Source organism: Chanodichthys erythropterus, chromosome 3, assembly GCF_024489055.1.
Source record: "Chanodichthys erythropterus isolate Z2021 chromosome 3, ASM2448905v1, whole genome shotgun sequence".
NCBI classification, from domain to species: domain Eukaryota; kingdom Metazoa; phylum Chordata; class Actinopteri; order Cypriniformes; family Xenocyprididae; genus Chanodichthys; species Chanodichthys erythropterus.
In genome coordinates this window covers 43,067,538-43,088,779 of record NC_090223.1, presented here as the reverse complement: position 1 = coordinate 43,088,779, position 21,242 = coordinate 43,067,538, and the positions used below count along the sequence as shown (strand labels likewise).

General features: G+C 36.8%; 2 protein-coding genes and 1 long non-coding RNA gene across 7 annotated transcripts in view; 1 reads left to right on the top strand and 2 right to left on the bottom strand.

Annotated features, from left to right (window-relative positions):
• Nucleotides 1-277: 277 nt before the first annotated feature.
• Nucleotides 278-4,177, bottom strand: arpc1a (actin related protein 2/3 complex, subunit 1A). 3 transcript variants are annotated; one of them, XM_067375824.1, is made up of 11 exons: nucleotides 3,861-3,983; nucleotides 3,440-3,767; nucleotides 3,265-3,354; nucleotides 3,056-3,160; nucleotides 2,753-2,975; nucleotides 2,276-2,383; nucleotides 1,958-2,170; nucleotides 1,757-1,832; nucleotides 1,460-1,653; nucleotides 791-881; nucleotides 278-679 (listed from the first exon to the last, which is right to left on the bottom strand). In XM_067375824.1, exons 3-11 carry the CDS (start codon nucleotides 3,326-3,328, stop codon nucleotides 641-643), a joined length of 1,113 nt encoding a protein of 370 aa, XP_067231925.1. In that variant the 5' UTR covers nucleotides 3,329-3,354; nucleotides 3,440-3,767; nucleotides 3,861-3,983; the 3' UTR covers nucleotides 278-640. The 3 variants fall into 3 exon arrangements, with proteins under 3 accessions (XP_067231925.1, XP_067231911.1, XP_067231919.1); XM_067375810.1 differs by lacking the exons at nucleotides 3,440-3,767; nucleotides 3,861-3,983 and adding an exon at nucleotides 4,007-4,177; XM_067375818.1 differs by having other exon boundaries at nucleotides 3,440-3,970.
• Nucleotides 4,178-7,298: 3,121 nt separating this feature from the next.
• LOC137017778 (uncharacterized) lies at nucleotides 7,299-14,444 on the bottom strand. Of its 2 annotated transcripts, none has more exons than XR_010894637.1 (3): nucleotides 13,971-14,444; nucleotides 10,974-11,118; nucleotides 7,299-7,495 (listed from the first exon to the last, which is right to left on the bottom strand). It is a non-coding gene; the product is annotated as an uncharacterized lncRNA (long non-coding RNA). The 2 variants fall into 2 exon arrangements; XR_010894636.1 differs by lacking the exon at nucleotides 7,299-7,495 and adding an exon at nucleotides 8,904-10,554 and having other exon boundaries at nucleotides 13,971-14,079.
• Nucleotides 14,445-14,620: 176 nt separating this feature from the next.
• smurf1 (SMAD specific E3 ubiquitin protein ligase 1) overlaps nucleotides 14,621-21,242 on the top strand; it is a 44,744-nt gene continuing 38,122 nt past the window's right edge. For both annotated transcript variants that reach the window (XM_067382404.1, XM_067382403.1), the window contains exon 1: nucleotides 14,621-14,891. In XM_067382404.1, the coding sequence (XP_067238505.1) occupies nucleotides 14,837-14,891 (55 nt within the window). In that variant the 5' untranslated portion in view covers nucleotides 14,621-14,836. The remainder of the gene's footprint in view (nucleotides 14,892-21,242) is intronic.

The window sequence follows — 21,242 nt, the reverse complement described above, 5'->3', positions numbered from 1 at the left end:
TGTGGGCGGCTGTCTGCTGATGAGGAGGGTTTTCAGTTTAACTCCCCTTCACATTCTCCTCTGTTGCATTTTTAAGCCCTACATCAGCACAGCTGATTTATGATTACTAACAAAAGCAAAACTGTTACGAATGAATCTTTATGTGTGTCTTCTAGTGAATTCATCTTCTAGTTGCATCTAAAGGCAAGTTGTTTCCTTTTAGCCTGGAAAAGGCAGTCGATTTCAGTGATACAAAGGCATTGATTCAAACAAAATGAGACAACATTCGCAAATGGTGTGTAGTATACGTCATTTATTTCTAGCAGACCATTTACATAAAATTCTCCTTTTAATTTAACTCCTCTCCAGTTTCTCTGGAGAGCCAGAACATCTTGATCAACCGTAACACACTGCTGGGGTGCCAGCTTTGGCATAGAATTTTTTTTCTTAAAAAAACAAACAAACAAAAAGAAAACAAAGATCCTAACCCCCTTTTCCATTAGTGTTTTTTCCATTTTTAAGAGTGTCACATCAGTTCACACCACTGCTCAGTGCTTTTTTTTTTTTTTATTTAAAAACTTTCAGAAGTGTTATCGGAAATCTCCTTGTTAGTCTTCAAGCTGCATTGCTTGTGCTGTGTCATGCTAGATCTGTGTGAGTTTTACATGATCCGCAGACCCTGGATTGAAGACTCTAAGGTCTGTGGAAAGAATTAAGCAAACGTGGTCATAAATCAGGTTAACTGTGACTCAAGCGATAAAAAAAAGAAAGCAAATTCATGGCATAAAAGTTTCAAAATACAAATACAAACCTTGAAATCCCATATGGTCATTGCTCCGTCAATTCCTGTAGTGCAGAATTTGCGACAATCTCTTTTGTCTCCTTCATATATAGACACTTGGCTGCAAAGTAAAAATAAAAAATTAGAACTCTACACAATTACAAAAAAAACTAAATTAATAATAATTTATATTTACAGTTCAAAAGTTTGGAGTCTGTATGACTTTTTGAAAGAAAGTTTCTTATACTCACCTAGGCTGCATTTATTTGATCAAAACTACAGTAAAAACAGTAATATCGTAAAATCATTACAATTTAAAATAACTGTTTTTGTATTGTAATATATTTTAAATGTAATTTATTCTTTTGATTGCAAAGCTGAATTTCCAGCATCATTACTCCAGTCTTCAGTGTCACATGATCCTTCAGAAATCATTCTAATATGATGATTTGATGCTCAAGGGACATTTTTCCTACTTAATATTTTTGCGGAAACTTTGATAGTTTTTTTTAGAATTATTTTAAGAATAAAAAGCTCAAAAGAGCAGCTTTTTGAAATATAAATCTTTTCTTTCAATCTAAGTCTTTCACTTTTGAACAAATTTAATTTTAATTCATTGAAAAAAAAAAAAAAAAAAAAACTTTCCCCAAACTCTTGAACGGTAATGTTTATATATAATTTTTAAATCATTTGGCCTACGTGATGCTGTTCTGATGCAGGGTTTCTAGGGTGCTATTGCGGTCCTCAGTGGTGGCCCTCTTGTCCATGTTGCGGAAGCGCTCCATGGCAGAAATGTTGCGCTGGATGCTCTGCTTTGGAATGTCCAACTTGGATATGAAGGTCAAGGTTCCACCATCATCAAAACTGAACAGCATAGGGCAGCAGTCGTGACCCTAGTGGAAAACACTCTAGATTAGGTCCTGAAAAAGGCAGTCACCTCTAAAGTACAACAGAACAAACACATTTTGACCAATAAAAAAAAAATAAAGTTCTTACTGCTGCCACAATGTTGTTCTCAGAAACAAAAGTCACACTCAAAAGGGCAAGGAATTCTGTCTTCAACTGACTTGGCCTGCAAAACAGAGACAAGCTATTAGTCATTAATGAGCATGACATATTACAACCAGGACGGTTTAAAATGTCTACAACAGAAAATCATAAATAATTGTTTTTCTAAGCACACCAACCAATACTCACGTTGAACTTATTGTGGGGTCCACTACAGTGACAGTGCTGTCATGGCTGACCCAAGCAAGCCTGTTCCCACTGGCTGAGAAACAGACGCTGTGAACCCATCCTCCACTTCCTGCCCCGCCAAACTCTGCCATCACCTGCCCAAAGGGCATCTTGGACCCCCATGGGGTTGGAGCTGGTTTCTCATCCACCTCCTTGATGTATGCAGAGAATACCCTAAGAAATGAACACAAATATGATTCAGACAGCTAATAAAAGATTTATTTCTATGCTGAGAGACATTTACAATGCTAACAAGCTTTAATATATACAAAGTCGCACCTGCATTTGAAGTCACATGACCCAGCTGCCAGAAGCACATTATTTGGATGCCAGTCTAAACTGAGGACAGTTGAACGTATGGGCTTTTTGATGTGTTTACTAACCCACCTAAAAACAAAAAATAAAAAAAATAAATTTTTACACATACACACATATATTATACAAACATATTCAAAAGACAGCTGAAAACTCATCTCTTTCGTGAGCACTTAACCTCATCTTAAAAAAACAAAATAAAAAATCCTTTCCTTTCATTTCCTTTAATCCCTCTCTATTGTAGCTTATGATACTCTGAGCAACATCTGAAACTTCTTGTGTCCATTTGCCTCTTCATGATGACTCGCTTGTGGTATTCCTCACTAGTAAGTCACTTTGGATATATATATATATATATATATATATATATATATATATATATATATATATATATATATATATAAAAAATCAATGAAGCCCAATATATCAACTGTGACCTACCAATCATTTTCAGACTCAAAGTAGCAAACGGATATGAGTCGCGCTCCACTCCCCACTGCAAACTTGTTCTCCAGCGGAGACCATTTTACAAACGTGGCAGCACGGTTGATCCTGAGAATAACAAGGGTGGGTTTCCACACGCCGTCCTTTTGACTCCATACATAAGCATTCCGGTCCGCTCCACAAGTCACAATACGATCACTTTTAGGAGCCCAGTCAATGCCTGGAAGAGAACACAAAAACAATGGTTAACAGGTCATTTCAACATAACGTTTGTGAGTAACTTAAGAAAGTGACTTTTACCTGTGATGTGCCCATTGTGTTCTTTTAATTCTTGAGCTTTCACCCACTGATTTCCACTTTTCTTGTATATATGGACTTCGTGATTGTTTGGACTGATAGCAATTTCTGTCATTAAAAAACAAAACATGAGATGAGGCGTTAGTTCAAAAATGATAAAACATGGATACAGACAACAGCTACGAATAAATAGCAACGAAAAGCTTTCTTACGGGTCCTGTCCCGGTTCCATGCGTGGCATGTGATGGGTTCCAACAAAAACTGGTGGAGTGACATTATCTTCAAACAATTTGCAGCTCAGCCTGAAAAGAAACAACCATATATGATTGCTAAGCTGATATTTAAATGTATTCATTTAGCATGACAAATGTATGTAGGGTTTCTCACACTGTTGTGCTAGGAGCAGGAAATTAAAGTGGATAATCCTGCACTCTGGATTTAGTTATAAATGGCTTCCTAGTGTCAAAAACAACGTAAACCAGCACTGATAAACTGGCAAACCGAGGCTAAATCACATCAGTCAGTCTATGTCCCCAAATACATAAGCACTGTATTGTTTGTAACCATATACTGAAGCAAAAATCGCCTGTTCAACCGGCAAAACCAGATGACGGCTGTCAGTTCCCGGTTTCAGGGCGTGGGTGAGGCAGAAGATCAATATCTGATGCCGTGGGCTTCTGTTCGGGAGCCGTCTGCTTGCTACATTAGCCGAAAGCTAACGCGAAAAACAGATTTAATTCAAGTAAATTTACATGAAATTCGGGAATAGAGACTCCGGACTGAAAGATAAAAGTCTGTAGCATCTTACATGACTGTAAACATTCTCATAATCCCAGCGAAGTTACACAAATGTTCGCGGTCTGTTAAATTTGAGGATCAGGGAGGCCTTGCTCAAGATGCCGGTTCAGTCCGCTCCCTGCTGTCGGGAAAAGGCATGACACAGGCCTCATTTACCTGAAACGATGTTCCGCTTCTTGTGGTAATATTCGTAAGGATGTTAGCTCTCGGTTGTTCAGCTGGTGGACGGACTTGAATTCGCGGACTCTGGACAGTCGACACGAATTCACTCCGACTGCTCTCTCGCTCCCTGACTTCGGCCTGTCAAGGAATCCAGGAAATGGCACACAGCTCAGCGCGCATGCGTACGCACGGCAGAACGGTGGGCGTGTCCCTGTAGCGAAGTCATTCAGAAGACAATGGTGAGGGCAGTGAGTGTATGGAGTGGGCTACTTTTGATCTAAGACAGGTTCAGGTTCTTTTATATCTGTGCAATTTTACAGTGTCGTTTTCTGGACATTTTTTTTTTTGTTGTTCAAAATATGACCTGTCTCTCTTAAAAGTCCTTTTCTTGTACATTGAACATTTCTAAAGAGCAAAGGCCACACAAGTTGTCAGCAGAGACTGTGTAATATTCCAAAATATTACATATAACGTTACATACATTCTAAAAAAGTTTGGGTCAAAAACAACCCAAGTTGGGCTGAAAATGGACAAACCCAGGAATGATTTGTTTTAACCCAGCGGTTGGGTTAAATATTTGCCCAACCTGCTGGGTAGTTTTATTTAACTCAACTGTTTAAAACCACTGTATTACTTGCTTAAAATTAAACCAAAATATATTGGAAATCAACATTTATTAATATGTTTAATAATTTTTTTATGTAAGCAATAAGGTCACCGCTTTGCGTCATGCCTAACAACGCCCTTCAGCCGTGACTTATTCACGATACAGCACTAGCCTTGAGTACCTTATTGCTTTTAGAAAACGGTTACCACACAATACAAATATTAAAGGATTAGTTCACTTTCAAATAAAAATTTCCTGATAATTTACTCACCCCCATGTCATCCAAGAGGTTCATGTCTTTCTTTCTTCAGTCGAAAAGAAATTAAGGTTTTTGATGAAAACATTCCAGGATTTTTCTCCATATAGTGGACTTCAATGGAGCCCAAACAGTTGAAGGTCAAAATTACAGCAAACCCAGATGAGAAATAAGGGTCTTATCTAGAGAAACTTCTTCTTCTTCTCTATTTGAACTCCAGCAGTGTAGACACTGATAAGTGTATTACTACCCTCCACAGGTCAAAGTTTGAACTAAATTGTCATATACAATATTCTAGTGCAAGTATATAACAATTAGTTCAAACTTTGACCTGTGGAGGGCAGTAATACACTTAACAGCGCCTACACTGCTGGAATTAAAAAAAGAGAAGAAGAAGAAGAAGAGCTAGTTCAAGATGATTTTTTTTTTTTTTTTTTTTTTTTAGAAAATGAGTGATAGTTTCTCTAGATAAGACCCTTATTCCTCGTCTGGTATCATTTAAAGCCCTTTGAAGCTGCACTGAAACTGTAATTTTGACCTTCAACTGTTTGGAGGCCATTGAAGTCCACTATAAGGAGAAAATCCTGGAATTTTTCATCAAAAACTTTAATTTCTTTTCGACTGAAGAACGAAAGACATGAACATCTTGGATGACATGGGGGTGAGTAAATTATCAGGAAATTTACATTTGAAAGTGAACTAATCCTTTAAAGCCAAAAATATGTATCAATGCAACTTTCACTAAAAGCCTTTCTTCTACCAGAAAAAAATAGTCCCTGACCGTGAACAGCAACAGAAGTTACATTATTATGCCATTAGATGGTGGCAAACACTGTCTTTATGAGTGTGTCAGTCAGTAGCGAAGACTTTTACATTGAAAAGACTGAATTGTTGTGAACACGGAACAAGACGCATCTGACAAATGTTATGACTAGCGCTGTCAGTCATGGGAAAACCCCTTAAATGTTAAAAGGACAAGATAATACATCAGGCATTTAAACATATTTTTTTATTATAAACATAGCACTGACCTGAAGGAAATGGTAAATCTGAATGCAGGTAATAAACTCGATCTCTTTCTTACAATACTCTTCTACATAATACAGTAAGCTTAAATGAACTCTAATATCAATTGAGAACAAACTGGTTACGTTGCGAAGAGTGGTTGCTAAGGGTGTTGTGTAGTGATACACAGACACACAGTTGGGTAAAGCGATTATTATAGCCGCGTGTTATCGTGAATAAAACACAGCTATTGACCAAGAATCAAGGACAGGAACTAACCGTTTTATAATAATAAACATTCACCTTTTGATTATTATTGTTGCCTCTGGTAATTATGTGTCTGATTTTTAATTTCCAACCCATTTTGGGTTTATTTTAAGCCAGCCATATAGTAATTTTAAACAATAGTTTTGACCAGCAGGTTGGTCAAACAAGTGGGTACAAAGCTCTGCTGTTACAGTCTTTTGAAGATCTCCCTGCTCATTGTTGTTCTTAAAACCATTGTCCAGCTGGATCTCCATTTCATTCAAGTCTGACTCCATTTTGTTCTTGGTCCTCAAAGCTTCAGCATGACCTCTGACCTCTTTCTCCAGACAAGTTTAGAGGAACTCTAGTGTACTTTGATGTTGTTTCCTTTACAGATGAAAAAAAAAAAAAAGAGAAAAAAAGGAAAGAAAGAGTTTTGATGTTGAAAAAAAAAAAAAAAAAAAGCAGATAAAATGAGAAACTCATATTGACATTTAGTTCAATTGTCACTCATATTATATGTTTGTATAAGGAGTTTCTAAATTCTCTGAGAGCCTGCAATACCAAAAATGACCTTTTTATATCCTAACAGTTTCCGAGGAAACTCCTCATAAGCAGTCCTGAGATTGTTTATCTGTGTCATCTAGAAACAGCATTCCTTCTGAGAGCTTGCAAGGTTTTTCTGTATCTGCTTCTTTTTAGGGACTGGTGCAGCTGCATGGGACTGACATCTATAAACATTTCAATCACTTTCATAATGTAAATATACCTCCCCCTCAAAATGCACAGCCATTAACTTCTACAGATAATGTTGAGATCTTCAAGTCTGTGCTTCTTGTCCTTCTTGGATGTTATCATTGGATTTTCTTTTTCTAGTGATAACAGCATCAATTATTGACCAGTAATGGCTGGCTTACTTTACCTGCTGAAACTTCTCTAGATCTTTCTTTTCCTTCTGGGCCTTGGCAATGCTTTCATCCAGGCCCTAAAGATCCACAGCAGATATTTTGGAGCCAATAAACTGAATAATTTCAGATCATTATGTTACTTTATTTTAATTTGTCAATCAGTAACATGTGTTTGCTTGATTTCACACATGATAACAGATGTGTGGGGAATTTAAAGCCATATTTTAGTGAAAACCTTGATTGCTTTCACCTGTTTTTCCTTCTCTAGCTTTGCCAGAGCCGACTCCTAGCCTTCCAAGTCCCTTCTCAGGTCCATTAGTTTGCTCGTTTTAGCACTTCAAGCATTGGCAGCGCTCTTCTCCTACTCTGACGGCTCTTTCATATCTGTTCTTTCATGCTGATATTCTGCTTCTTCGGCTGGTTCATCAGCGCTCCTCAGCTTCTGCAAGGGTATTCTGTTCCTAAGGGTGTAAAAATGCAATTCATTTACATTAAAAATGAAAACCACACAGACATATACTCTTTTCTTGGCATCACTCTTTTCTTTGGAAATAGTGATACATTTTTAATCAAGTTCTTTAATATTCTTTAAAATTTCAGTTGTTTTCTCCAGAGCAGCTCACAGCTTCTTCTTTTTGGCCTTTATCTTGTTCTCTTGGAAAGCCACTTTGAGCAAAGTTTTAACCTGAAACTAAAACACTGCAGTTAAGAAAAGGATAGAAAGGAATGACTTCAAGAAGTATATTTTTTCTACCGTGTTTGAGCTGAAGGAATTTTCTCACATTTCTCTAATTGGCAATGAGGCCATTTCTGAAATAGGGAGAGACAAGGGGTTAATATCTATAATGGATTTAATGTACAGTTCTTTTTTTGTCTTGTCTTTTTTGTATGCCTTACTTGAAAGAGAGCTACTGTTTAACAGGGGCAAATTTTGCTTAAACTACTTAGGTCTGTTAGGAAAGCCTTTTTGGGAAATGCAGATTCCCTTTAGGATGCTGTTACATGTCAGTTGCCAGGTGCAGGATTAAGAGTGCATCACAAACAACACAAGAGTGTATACTGAAATAATATCAATCTGTGCTGCTTAATGGATGTGCGTTGGTGAATAACACTGATTATCTCTTCATCACGACACCTGTTAGTGGGTGGGACATTAGGCAGCAAGTGAGCATTTTGTCTTCAAAGTTGATGTATTAGAAGCAGGAAAAATGGGCAAGTGTAAGAATTTGAGTGAGTTTGACGAGGGCCAAATTGTGATGGCTAGACGACTGGGTCAGAGCATCTCCAAAACTGCAGCTCTTGTGGGGTGTTCCCGGTCTGCAGTGGTCAGTATCTATCAAAAGTGGACCAAGGAAGGAATAGTGGTGAACCGGTGACAGCGTCACAGGCGGCCAAGGCCCGTGTGGTCTGATCCAACAGACCACAATTGCTCAAGAAGTTACTGCTGGTTCTGAAAGAAAGGTGTCAGAATACACAGTGCATCACATTTTGTTACGTATGGGGCTGCACAGCTGCAGACCAGTCAGGGTGCCCATGCTGACCCCTGTCCACAGCCGAAAGCGCCAACAGTGCACACGAGAGCATCAGAACTGGACCACAGAGCAATGGAGGAGGCAGTGTGATGCTTTGGGCAATGTTTTGCTGGGAAATCTTGGGTCCTGCCATCCATGTGGATGTTACTTTGACAGGAACTACCTACCTAAGCATTGTTGCAGATCACATACACCCTTTTATGAAAAAAGTATTCCCTGGTGGCTGTGGCCTCTTTCAGCAGGATAATGCTCCTGCCACAAAGCTAAAATGGTTCAGGAATGGTTTGAGGAGCACAACAACAAGTTTGAGGTGTTGACTTGGCCTTCGTCCTTCACACTCAGTCAACAGCACGATCTTTCAGGTTTAGATGTTCATCAATGAAATTCCCCAGATCTCAATCCAATCGAGCATCTGTGGGATGTGCAAAGTCCGATCCATGGAGGCTCCACCTCGCAACTTACAGGACTTAAAGGGTTAGTTCACCCAAAAATGAAAATAATGTCATCAATTACTCACCCTCATGTTGTTCCACACCCGTAAGACCTTCGTTCATCTTCAGAACACAAATTAAGATATTATTGATGAAATCCGATGGCTCAGTGAGGCCTCCATTGACAGCAAAGCCATTCAAACTCTCAAGGTCCATAAAGGTACTAAAAACATTTTTGAAACAGTTCATGTGAGTTCAGTGGTTCTATCTTAATATTATAAAATGATAAGAATATTTTTTGTGTGCCAAAAAACAAATAAAGACTTTTCAACAATATCTATATGGGCCGATTTCAAAACACTGCTTCAGAGCTTTAAGAATCGAATCCGTGAATCAGAGCGCCAAAGTCACGTGATTTCAGCAGTTTAGTCGTTTGATAGGAGATCCGAATCACTGATTCGAAACAAAAGATTCATAAAGCTCTGAAGCTTCAAGAAGCAGTGTTTTGAAATCATTGCCATGATCTGAAATAGGGAAAATAATTGAATTATGATTAATCTACTGCCATTTTGTGAATACCAAGTAATCATGTAATCAACAAAAAAGTATTTTAACAAGTATTTAATTTTAGGAATATGACTACATAATCCAGATTCAGTAATTTAATGGCTGAACTCCTATATGTGTAAGTAAATAAATATATCCTGATTTATAAAGCACATTTTTAATTCTTTTGTTTACAAACACCTTTGCAGAGGGCATTTATCAAAAGACAAAATAAAAGTAAAATAAGAGATAGAAATAAGAATATGAATGCAAAACATGGATGTAAATGAACTGATTGTTCATTTGGCACACTGCAGTGTGGTCATCAGTTTATTCAGCTCTCCTGTTGGGGCCAAAGCCACAGAAAATATCAGTTTAAACAAGTGCATATTTTGGGGGGGATGTTGTTATACTTACAGGTGACTAGTTTATAGAAAACTGAAACAGTCTGGAAGGAAGAGGCCCTTTTTTGCCCCTGGTGCAGCTTCCTCTGCTTTGAAGAGCTGAGCCAAAAGAGGCATGGAGGACTGCAACAGGCCCACCACTGTTTCATTCAGTGGATCTTTGTTTTTGTGTAGCCATCCTGCAATGTTGTATCCCACCTGGGATTCTTTTTCTTTGACAATCTAGCAACAACATAGAAATATTTCTTTCCTGGATACAGTTCCAGCATAATGAACCAGCTCAAAATAGGTCTTGGGAACTTTGTTTCATCCTTTTGGCTTTAGGAAGTTGCCAGACTGGCCCAGGTTATTGTCATACAGAGCAGCTTTGAAGGTTCTAAATAGTGTAAGACAATAATCAGTCACCTCTCAAAGTTTTCACCAACCAGTTTAGAAATGGATTCAGATAAATGGTCTCTTGAATAAATATGACATGGTGATTCAGAACTACCTTGAGGAGATACTGCTTCAGTGCACTTGCAAGCTTTGTATGTTGTTACCTTTGTGTTAGAAGATAGGACAAGATGGAAAAGAGTTGTTGTTCCTGGTGGTTTTAGCATTGCTAAAACTAGGACAGGGAAGAAAATGGAGTAAATGATTCAGTGTAAACCCTTGACTTATAGAAAAGGGTGTGATGTTCCACAGAGAGGACATCAAAACCATTTGATTGCCTTGAAATTTGAATCTGACTTCTCTCTAGTGGCACCCACACTGGCAAAGTACTGCATGACCTTTTTGGTGTTCTCTGTCCTGCCAGCACCAATTTCTCCACTAGGAATATGTGATATTTAAAGCTCATCACTCTTCTCCACACAGAGCAGTGGTATTATTTCTAACACACAACTGCTATCTTTTATTATTAATTAATATTAAACTAATTTCATTATTTTTTTTTAAATCACTGCAGTCACAGTTGGATAAACGAAACACTGCATGCTTAAAGGATTAGTCCACTTTTAAATAAAATTTTCCTGATAATTTACTCACCCCAATGTCATCCATGATGTTCATGTCTTTCTTCCTTCAGTTGAAAATTAATCAAGGATTTTGATGAAAACATTCCAGGATTTTTCTCCTTATAGTGGACTTCAATGGACTCCAGACGGTTGAAGGTCAAAATGACCAACGTGATCTGAAATGACAGTTTCAGTGCAGCTTCAAAGGGCTTTAAATGATACCAGACGAGGAATAAGGGTCTTATCTAGAGAAACGATCGGGCATTTTCAAAACAAAATACAACTGTATATGCTTTATAAACACAAATTATTGCCTTGCACATGCTACTGTTTTCTGAATTCTTCAAAAAGCTTACGCTGTATGTCCTACGCCTTCCCTATTCTACTTACGCTACTTACTACTATCTGAAGATATTTTGAAGAAAGTTTGTACCCAGGCTGTTTTGGGGCACCATTGACTTTATTAGGGGGAAAAATACTATGGAAGTCAATGGTGCCCCAGAACAGTTCAGTTTCCTGCATTCTTCAAAATATCTTCCTCTGTGATCAACAGAACAAAGAAACTCATACAGGTTTGGAACAACTTAAGGGTGAGTAAATGATGACAGAATTTTCATTTTTGGGTGAACTATCCCTTTAACAGCTAGAAATTCTATGTGGCTGGATAAAAATAATAAGAATGTCTTTGTTCAATATACATTGCATTGAAAATCATATTTTTTGTCTTTTTTTCTAGTCCAAATATCTTAACATACTTAAAATGTGCTAAATGCTTAAGAAATAAAACTGCATAAGATTAAGTTTATGTATTATCTTCATTTGCAAACTGTGTCTTCTTGAGTATATAATCAGTTAGATTTTTAGATTTGCATTCATGACTTTATTCGATTTTTTCTATATTCATATTATTTTTCTATTGCTTAAAAAAATGGATGAGTTGACCAACTGAGTTATTTTTTATTTTATAATTTACTATAACTTCATTCTAATAAAATGATTTTGTTAGATGATATGATTTTTTAATTTTTTTTATTTGAACCACTCTCACAACACTAAATTCAAGCTTGTGGACACATGAGGGGTTGATTAATAAGAGTGCCAACTCAACGATGTGAACAAACACATGCTGCTGGATACACAGAAGCTGTTCCTGTCGACTACATGCATTAATTAGGTATCCAAACTCTGCAGTATATTCTGAGATGACTAGATCACCGGCAGTGGCGTAGGGGACGGACACAAGGCAAACGCAATCAGAAGACGATGTCTACTGATGGGGACTCCCAACACCCCCACAACCCCACCCAAACACTTTCATTCAATTCCTTATCTGCTTCATCAATTAATCATTCAGTTAATAGATCTTTTCTTTGCACTTTGTCTGTTTCAGCGGGCAAACAATCAATTCCTGCATTTATCACATGACCAAGAGATGGCAGGAGTGAGCTACATCAACTTCTCAACTGAGTGAATAAATTAGGTCAATAAACTGTCTATCCACTGCATCTGTTTGCATTATTTCATATTTGGGGTAGTTTACAGGATATGTACCACATTCTAAAACATTCGCTCATATATAATTAGTTGTGAATGTAGTTAGACTTCCTCAATGACTGTTGCTTAGTTCAGGCATTTAAAGGGTTAGTTCACCCAAAAATGAAAATTCTGTCATCATTTACTCACCCTAATGTCATTCCAAACCTGTATGAATTTCTTTGTTCTGTTGAACACAAAGGAAGATATTTTGAAGAATGTGGGAAACTGAACAGTTCTGGGGCACCATTGACTTCCATAGTATTTTTTTTCCTACTATTGAAGTCAATGGTACCCCAAAGTGACCTGGTTACAAACGTTCTTCAAAATATCTTCCTTTGTGTTCAACAGAACAAAGAAATGTATACAGGTTTGGAATGACATGAGGGTGAGTAAATGATGACAGAATTTTCATTTTTGGGCGAACTATCTTGTTAATTATAAGCGCCCTAGTGTTGCAATCACTCTCTAAAATCCAAACCACACAAATGCTACCACAGCTAATAGTTTGCAATTTAAGTTTGAACTAAAATTAATTTTTACTAAAATTATAGTAATAGAACCTTAAAACTAGAAATGTCAAGCACGTCATATATAGAACCTCTTAGGGGTTCTCATCATGGGATAATTTTTTGGGATTTAGTTTTAATAGATTTCATAAAATATAAAATATTATAATATGTGAATATAAACTAAAATATTATGACTTAAGCATCTTGTAAACATACTTTAGCACTCAAATTGGAAAAAAAAAACATTAAACATAATTTAAGTTAAGGCATAAAGTGTGAAACCCACTGAATCTTTTTTTCCCTAAGTGTGTCATTAATACAGTTTCAATATATTAGTTTTAATCGCCTGGATTTTCAAAACGAGCAATATTTTTTGACCAATATCTGCATGAGCTCCAAAGTGTCAAGATATGCCATAATTATAAGATGTCCTTAAGAATCGATCAAGAATGTTTCTATTTATTCAACATGTTCATTTTTGAATTGTGCATCATTAAACCACATTGCATCCCACGCAATGAACTGATTAATTGCATTAATATGTATTTGTTTCTATTTTAATGAGTCTTCAGATCAAATACATTTCATTATAATGCCAAGAGCACAATGCCTTTCTTCTCATTAAAGTGGTGATGGATTGAAAAAGGCCAATGTGTGGCCTGCCTCCCTCATTAGCCTGCTGTTTATGTGGATTGGCTTTTCTTCCGCACAACACTATTAAATGGCTCTATTGTTTCCAGTTGCTAAAGTCCTCAAATCCAATCCTTTCCCCTCAGACCAACCTTATTTGCTTCTGCTACCACATGACAATTATCAAGCCACAATTAATGCAATCATGCAAATTTAATGTAAATCATCTGCATTCATCATCTGGTTATTACTATTTATTACAAGCCAAAACAACAACCTCTTACCAAATGCTAATTTATTCACTTAAAGGGTTAGTTCACCCAAAAATGAAAATTCTGTCATTTATTACTCACCATCATGTCGTTCCACACCCGTAAGACATTTGTTCATCTTCAGAACACAAATTAAGATATTGTTGATAAAATCCGATGGCTCAGCGAGGCCTGCATAGCCAGCAATGCCAATGTAACTCTCAAGATCCATTAATGTACAAAAAACATATTTAAATCAGTTCATGTGAGTTCAGTGGTTCAACTTTAATATTATAAAGCGACAAGAATACTTTTGTGCGCCAAACAAAACAAAATAACGACTTTTAAACAATATATAGTGATGGCCGATTTCAAAACACAAAGCTTTACGAATCGAATCAGTGGATCGGAGCTCCAAAGTCACGTGATTTCAACAGTTTATCGGTTTGATACGAGATCCGAATCACTGATTCGACTTAAAAGATTCGTAAAGCTTCATAAAGCAGTGTTTTGAAATCATGAAATCAATCTATCATTAAAAATCATTAAAAAAAATAATTTTAATGACACCTCTTAAAAAATTGCCAACGTACGAGTTTTCATGAAGTAATTCAGCTTTGGATATCGTCAGAACACACATGACTAATTTATTCTTTTACATCACATACCATAAACGCCAGCGCCAGACGGAAAAGCGAGCGCGCACGCCCCAGCGCGAGTACGTGCACGTACAGCTGTACTAACGTGATGTCAGAACGCCGTTGAGCTCAAAAAAATGTTAGCCTGTGTTGTTAAGTCTGAAAGCTACAGGGGATTTGCCAGACGGAAATAATACCGTTTTATCGCCTAGAAACACATGCACAGCCCACATATTAGCGTAGCGCGTTTTTATACGTTTTTATATCCGCTTGAAGCGAGCGTCTTGGGTTTATCCTGAGAGAAAGTTGGTTGGTTATTTTGTGGGAGTGATGTCGAATCCTGGGACTCGAAGGAACGGGTCAAGCATCAAAATCCGACTGACAGGTAAAACGCCGACAAATAAGCTCTTTTGTCGTTTTAATTGAATCATTACGGAGTTGATTATCATTTCATACTTCTAGTTAGGTTCGTATCGCTGTGTATTTGTCGCTCGTGTGTGTGTGTGTGTGTGTGTGTGTGTGTGTGTGTGTGTGTGTGGAAGGCTAAGCGAATGACTATCCTGCTAGCTTCTGCTGGGGCGAGTTGCAGCAGCCTGGCTCTTCATGCTAAACGCATGCTAAGACGATAAGCAGTCTTTCATTTCATCAACATCTCTATAAACAGCACAATAGTCCATGGACATGCTTTATTTTCACTTATGTGAGCGTTATCAGCCGAAAGCAGCTTCCCGTGCATGGTTTGTTAGGTTGGATTAGTCATAAATCAGCTGAGTATTAACCGGATGAAGGAAGCAGAGGCAGCTGTTTTCTCGGTTCCCCTCATCTGGATGGCAGTGTCTCCGTTATATATTAAGATATTAAGACCACCATTTGTGGCAGACTTTTTGTGTTGTCTTTGCTTATAACGTTTGCCCAGTGAAGCAGGTTAACAAAGGGTTACAGTGCTTGATCTTTAAATGCTAAGATACCGTTTCACAATCCACCGATGGGGTTTTCTTGGGGATGTTTTCCCTACTCTTTTGAAATCGCTTCTTGCTTGGAAATGAACAGGATATGATTGATGCATACTGATCTCTGTGATATCATCGCAGACATGGTGACAGTGCCCTGAAGGATTGGATTTACAATTGTCTCTGTAAATCAAATCTACTGTTGACATATCAGTGCCCTTTTAAAGTTTGTGGAATAGACGGATTAGTAAATGAAAAAATACAAGGTTATGTGCTTTATATCGTATTATAGACTCAAAATGGACAAGGTTACACACATTTTTCATTTTTGGATCTTTGGATACACTTTACAACAAGGTCCCATTGGTTAATGCATTAACTACCATTACCTAACAATACATTTGTTAATATTGTTTAATGTTAATGTTAGCTCAGGTTCAAATATTAACAGATATGACTTTAGATTTTAATTATGTATGAGTAAATGTTGAAATTAACATTAACTAAGATTAATAAACACTTTGTAGTTAGTTCATGTTCATGTAGTTAACTTGTGTCAAATGAAATTGTGAAGTGTTACTGCTTTTTCCATTCTTTCCTGTTGACCGTTGATGTATGCCAAGTTTTAGTTGGACATAATATATATATATATATATATATATATATATATATATATATATATATTTTTTTTTTTTTTTTACATCTCCCATGACCCAGTTTCTGTCTGACAGAACTATTTTGACATCAAACTCAACATTGTATGTACAATGAACTACTTTGATGGAGGTGATGACAGCACCATATAAAGACATTTTGTTCCCGCACAAACGAGAAAGCTCTGAATGAGTTGGTCTTTATTTTATGCAGATGTGTTTGTGTCTCACAACATCTCCTCTGTGGCCACTTGAGAGTTTGTTTGTGGAAGAGATGTCCACAGCAGAGGTGGAGAGCTTTCGGGCTGCAGACAAACCCAGCGCCTCCAGCTGTGCTGCTCTCCCCCCTGGGCCCATGAAAGGAATTCTAATTGGACAAGGAATGTCTGTCTCATGAAACAATGAGTGTTGAATCTCTTCAATGGCTGCTTCACTGTTTAGTCTCGCAGGGCGTTTAAACCCAGAGGATTTGGGTAACCGAAAAAAGCTTGCGAGATTTTTATCTGTATGATAATCATCAGTAGATGCAGTGAGTGCTCCCTTTAGGCGTTTGGGTGAGAGAACATTATTTTTCAGTTTTATTCTAAGCATCTTGTGTTTGCTGGTATGTTTTCGGTTGTTTCATGTGATGGCTTTCAAACTGATATCATTTAGTTTGTGTAAATGAGAGAGAACTTCATCTATACTTGTTTATAGACAGTAGCTACCTAAACATTTAGCAAGTGAGGGAATTGAATGATTCTGATTCTGGTTCCTCAACGATTTCATTAAAGGGATAGTTGTTCCAACCCTGTATATGACTTTCTTTCATCTGTGGAACATAAAAGATATTTTGAGAAATGTCATTGGACTCCAGTGTAGTTGGGAACTCTGTAACATGTAGAAAGTTTGAAACGACATGATGATTCTGTCATGATTTACTCACCCTTGTTGGACTTTTAGGAAATGAGCGAGCTGATGCAGCTGCAAGGGAGGCTTTTAATCACGAAGTAAAAGAATGTCAAATTCCTCCCTCAGATATCAGACCTATTATTAATTGTTATATTGCATAAGTGGCGAGAAGAATAGGATACGTGCGCAGATAATAAATTACATGAAATCCATCCGGAAATCTCAAACAGACTTTTAATCTCCCTTAAAACCAGATTTGATCAAGTGGTGTTCAGAAGATGTCGTATAGGTCAAACAAGACTCATGCATTTTTGCTTTAAGGTGAAGACCCAACTCTATGCATGCTCTGCATGATTCTGTTAAACATATTTTATTGGACTGTCCTGGTTTTAATGCAAGTAGAAAGCTCTTTTATGAAGTTAGGACTTTACTTAAGAACTTTAGTTAGATTTTCCCTGAAAAGTTTTTAGAATTTTTCTCATGTTAATTTTAAAAATCTTGTATAATTTACAAGATTACTTTCTGTGTTTTTGTTTGTTTGCATGCTTGGTTTTTATTGTATTTATGTGATATTTGTACTTTTGGAATTGAATAATAGCCTCAGATGCTGACATGACATTAAATAAAATTATACTACTATTACTACTCACCCTTGTTTTTGGGTGGTTTTAATGATTACTTTAGTACATTTTAGGAAGAAATATTTGGGAAATTAAATGCAATTCTTATTGCACTTACTGCCTTCAACAGTGTTGCCAAATGAGATCATTTCAGATTTCAGCAGAACATATATACATTGTTGAATACATATAATGCTGTTCTTTTATGAATATTCACAGACTCTTTACTGGTGGCATTCCTTCAAAATTGGACCCAACTTTAGGCTATATATTGAAATACTAAAAAAAACAAACAGTAATGTGGTAACATATTAACACAAAACTCATGAATGTTTAACTTCATAAAAAGCTTATGCACAACCAGTCAGCAACAACACTGAGTTAAGTCTCATAACAGTAACAGCTCTTGGTTCACGAGGTTCAGTGTGATATGGTACATGAGTCAGATTATTTCAGTATCGGCGAAAGAACCGGTTCTTGTACCTAACCCCACGTGCTAGCCTAAAAACATGATCTTTTGTCAATACTGGCTAAAATTGTTTTTAGTCAACTTGCATCACCGTTTTTACACACAGATTCTTGGTAGTTTCGCTGTTGTATTGGCTTTACACCATCTGAAAAGTGTTGACAATCAACACCTTCACACTTTAGTATAGGAGGCTTTGATGGCAGTATGCTTTTTGCAACCTTATCAGCAAGAGGTCGTAGACAGTAAGTCATTGTGCCTGATTAAGACGATGCAGTGATCAGATCAAGTTCCTTGAAAAAAAGAAAAGATCCAAGATTGCATATTTTCTAACCTCCTCCTCGCTCATTTTTCAGTACATTTAAATATAGCGTTATTGTTAATGGCCTATAGGAAATGTTAGATTTTGAATTTCTATTTTAATTTTTTAATTGTGTGTCAATTTCTGCATCTGTTGATGTCGTTTTGCACTAGGTTTCTCTTCTTTGTTACTTTCCGTCTTTTAGTATGTCCGTCTTTCTTTGTGTTCATGTTTCACACAACAGGAAGTAGGATGTGACTTCTGAGATATCTTTTAGTGATTAACTGATAGTGTTGTTGTTTTTTTTCACAGTAATACATGTTTTTTGTGTTAGGAGTTCAGCAATTGATATGCAGAACCATATTTTAATTGTTGCATATTTTTGATTTTGACATAAGTAAATAATTATTAGACCACAACAATAAAAACATACATTTGTTAATGTATCGTTATGAATTATAGAACCTGTTGTCAGATTGAGTTGAATTGATATTTTTAGCTTCATTACACCCTTCAGTAATTTTATTAGAGTGGTAAAAAGTGCGGATAATTCTGTAAATATTTGTGTCATCATTGTAGCATGCACCTCTGGCTGTTTTTTTGGCTCACTCAGAAGTTATTGCCCTCATCATGGTTACAGAGTAATCGGGGAGAAATGCAAGTTTCTTATTTTCCCATTGTTGTTTCCTCATTACTCGGAAAGGTCTTTGCTGATAATGCCCTGAGAAAGTACTTGACTTCACATGTTTTCTACTGTTTCACCCTGAAGGGATTGTGGATTAGTTGGGTGTTTGGTTTTTATTGTTGTGTTAATGAATAAGGCAGTCTGAATGCAACTGTAAAAAATGCAAAACACTACAGAGTCCTTGATTTGTTTTCTGCTTCTGTTATAACTTTTCTCTGTTGCTGTTACTTTTAAACACACTCACACACATGGGGATAGTAAACTTTAAGGCCATGAGCATTCAGGCTTCAAAAAATGTTTGCTTGTTACTGCAAAACAGCTGTGTTTAACTTGTGGTGTTGGTGAGACTCTGTTGTATACTTCCAAAAACTGTAAAGCTACCAGGTGATTTGGCAAAAAGCTGTTCCTTAAAGCTTCTATAGACTAAATGACGTGTTGGTGCTTTCACAATTAGCATTTCTTTAACTAGTCTCCAGGTGTGTTGTTCAATCCAATTAAAATACATAGTTGAATAATTACTCATTATCAAATGCTAGATCTTTTTAAGTCTTGTTTTAAACCAGTGGTTCTCAATTCTGGTCCAAAACAGAATTTTTTTGCTTGCATGTAATTTGGGCTGTTTTTATATCTTAAAAGCCTGAACACTCAGGTTCATCAGATTCTTATTTCACTATTTTTCATCGATAATTTCCACTGTAACAGCATTCTTTTTATTTTATCTATGTATGTCCTAACAAAGTATAGTTCTGATGCTACATGTCAAACAATTTGGAAGTGTCAGACATACATTTTGCATAAATACAAACCATACACACCAGAAGTACTCTCACTAGTGCTGGGCGGTTTGACAAAAAATCTATCTTTTTTTTTTTTTTTTTTTTTTTTTAAGATTCTGGCGGTTTCACTGTATGTATACTAGATGAAACTGTGACACTCATTCATACAGACTTCAGATTTCAGTAGCATTCTTTTTTAGCTTTAATATTCAGAAACTAGTCTGCATCCATATCTGATTCATTGTACAGCCCTACTTTTGATTTATTCATCCAAAAATTGCCAAACGTTCCGCTTATACAGTAAGTTTTTGTGACTGGATTCCGTGATTTCATCCGTGTTTTCTGTATCTCGGAAATCATATGGCTCTACTTGGTTTTTGCAGTATTAAAGAGAATTAATTTTGTGAGTTATTTATTGTTGTTTTATAAAGTTGTTTCCATTAGTGTAAGAAAAGTTGGCTCTCTATACTCTCTACATTGCGCTGCATGGCAGATAGATACAGCAGCTGTTTCAGCTGCGAGAAATTGAAACCGGTTTAGCGTATGAACCGGTATACTGCTCATCACTAACTTTCACTTACTCATGTAGCCTAAGGCGAACATGTCTTGCATCTAAAAACCAGAGGAAAAAAAAGCACAGCACCAAACACGAGGCACTCGACACACGCTTTTGAGACGTGATGCAGAAATAGCTACTATTTCTGACGTACAAAATGAAAATAATCGCACTGGCTATCTGGACAAATCTGCTATGGGTGCCTTATCTGGCATGTTGCCATGCAAAAACAGTTGTCATGCAAACTTGCTACTGTAAACAAAAGCTTGCAACGCTTGCCCCGCCTCCAAGGTTTTCTGATTGGTCCACTTTTGGAACGGACATTGATTAGCAGCACTGTGTGTAAAAGTTGAAATTCATTCAAATTGACATGTCTTAAAAATGCGCTGCTCATGTGCGAGATACTGCAAAAGCACTAACTCGACTGACAGAAGGCGTAAGCGTAACGGTCATAAACCTTCATCTAGCGCGTGCTTACTTCCATTAAACGCTAGAAAAGTAGCGCGTTGGAATGGGAAAACGCATTCTGTGTGAACGGACTGGAAGTTTGTGTGTGTAAATTTAGCATTATGTGCATGTAATGAATGTGAATAAGTGATACCAGTTATTACGCAGCACTTTTGTAATCCTATAAGTAAGCATAGTGTGAAAAGGACAAGTCTGTCTTAGTTTATTTGGATGAACCATATGTTAATTGGCTATTTGCATTATTGTGATGTTTTGTCAGTTTACTTCTTGGGTGCTACTTGGCACGTCACTAATGTAAACTAATGTTTATGTTTTAAAGGGATAGTTCACCCAAAAATGAAAATTTGATGTTTATCTGCTTACCCCCAGG

Coding starts and splice junctions, on each gene's coding strand:
- arpc1a (XM_067375810.1), bottom strand. CDS start 3,328: ATGTCACTCCACCAGTTTTTGTTGGAACCCATCACATGCCACGCATGG. Junction 2,171..2,275: donor TCATGTGACTTCAAATGCAG/GTGCGACTTTGT, acceptor TTCATTTCTTAG/GGTATTCTCTGCATACATCA. Junction 882..1,459: donor CTGCATCAGAACAGCATCAC/GTAGGCCAAATG, acceptor TTTACTTTGCAG/CCAAGTGTCTATATATGAAG.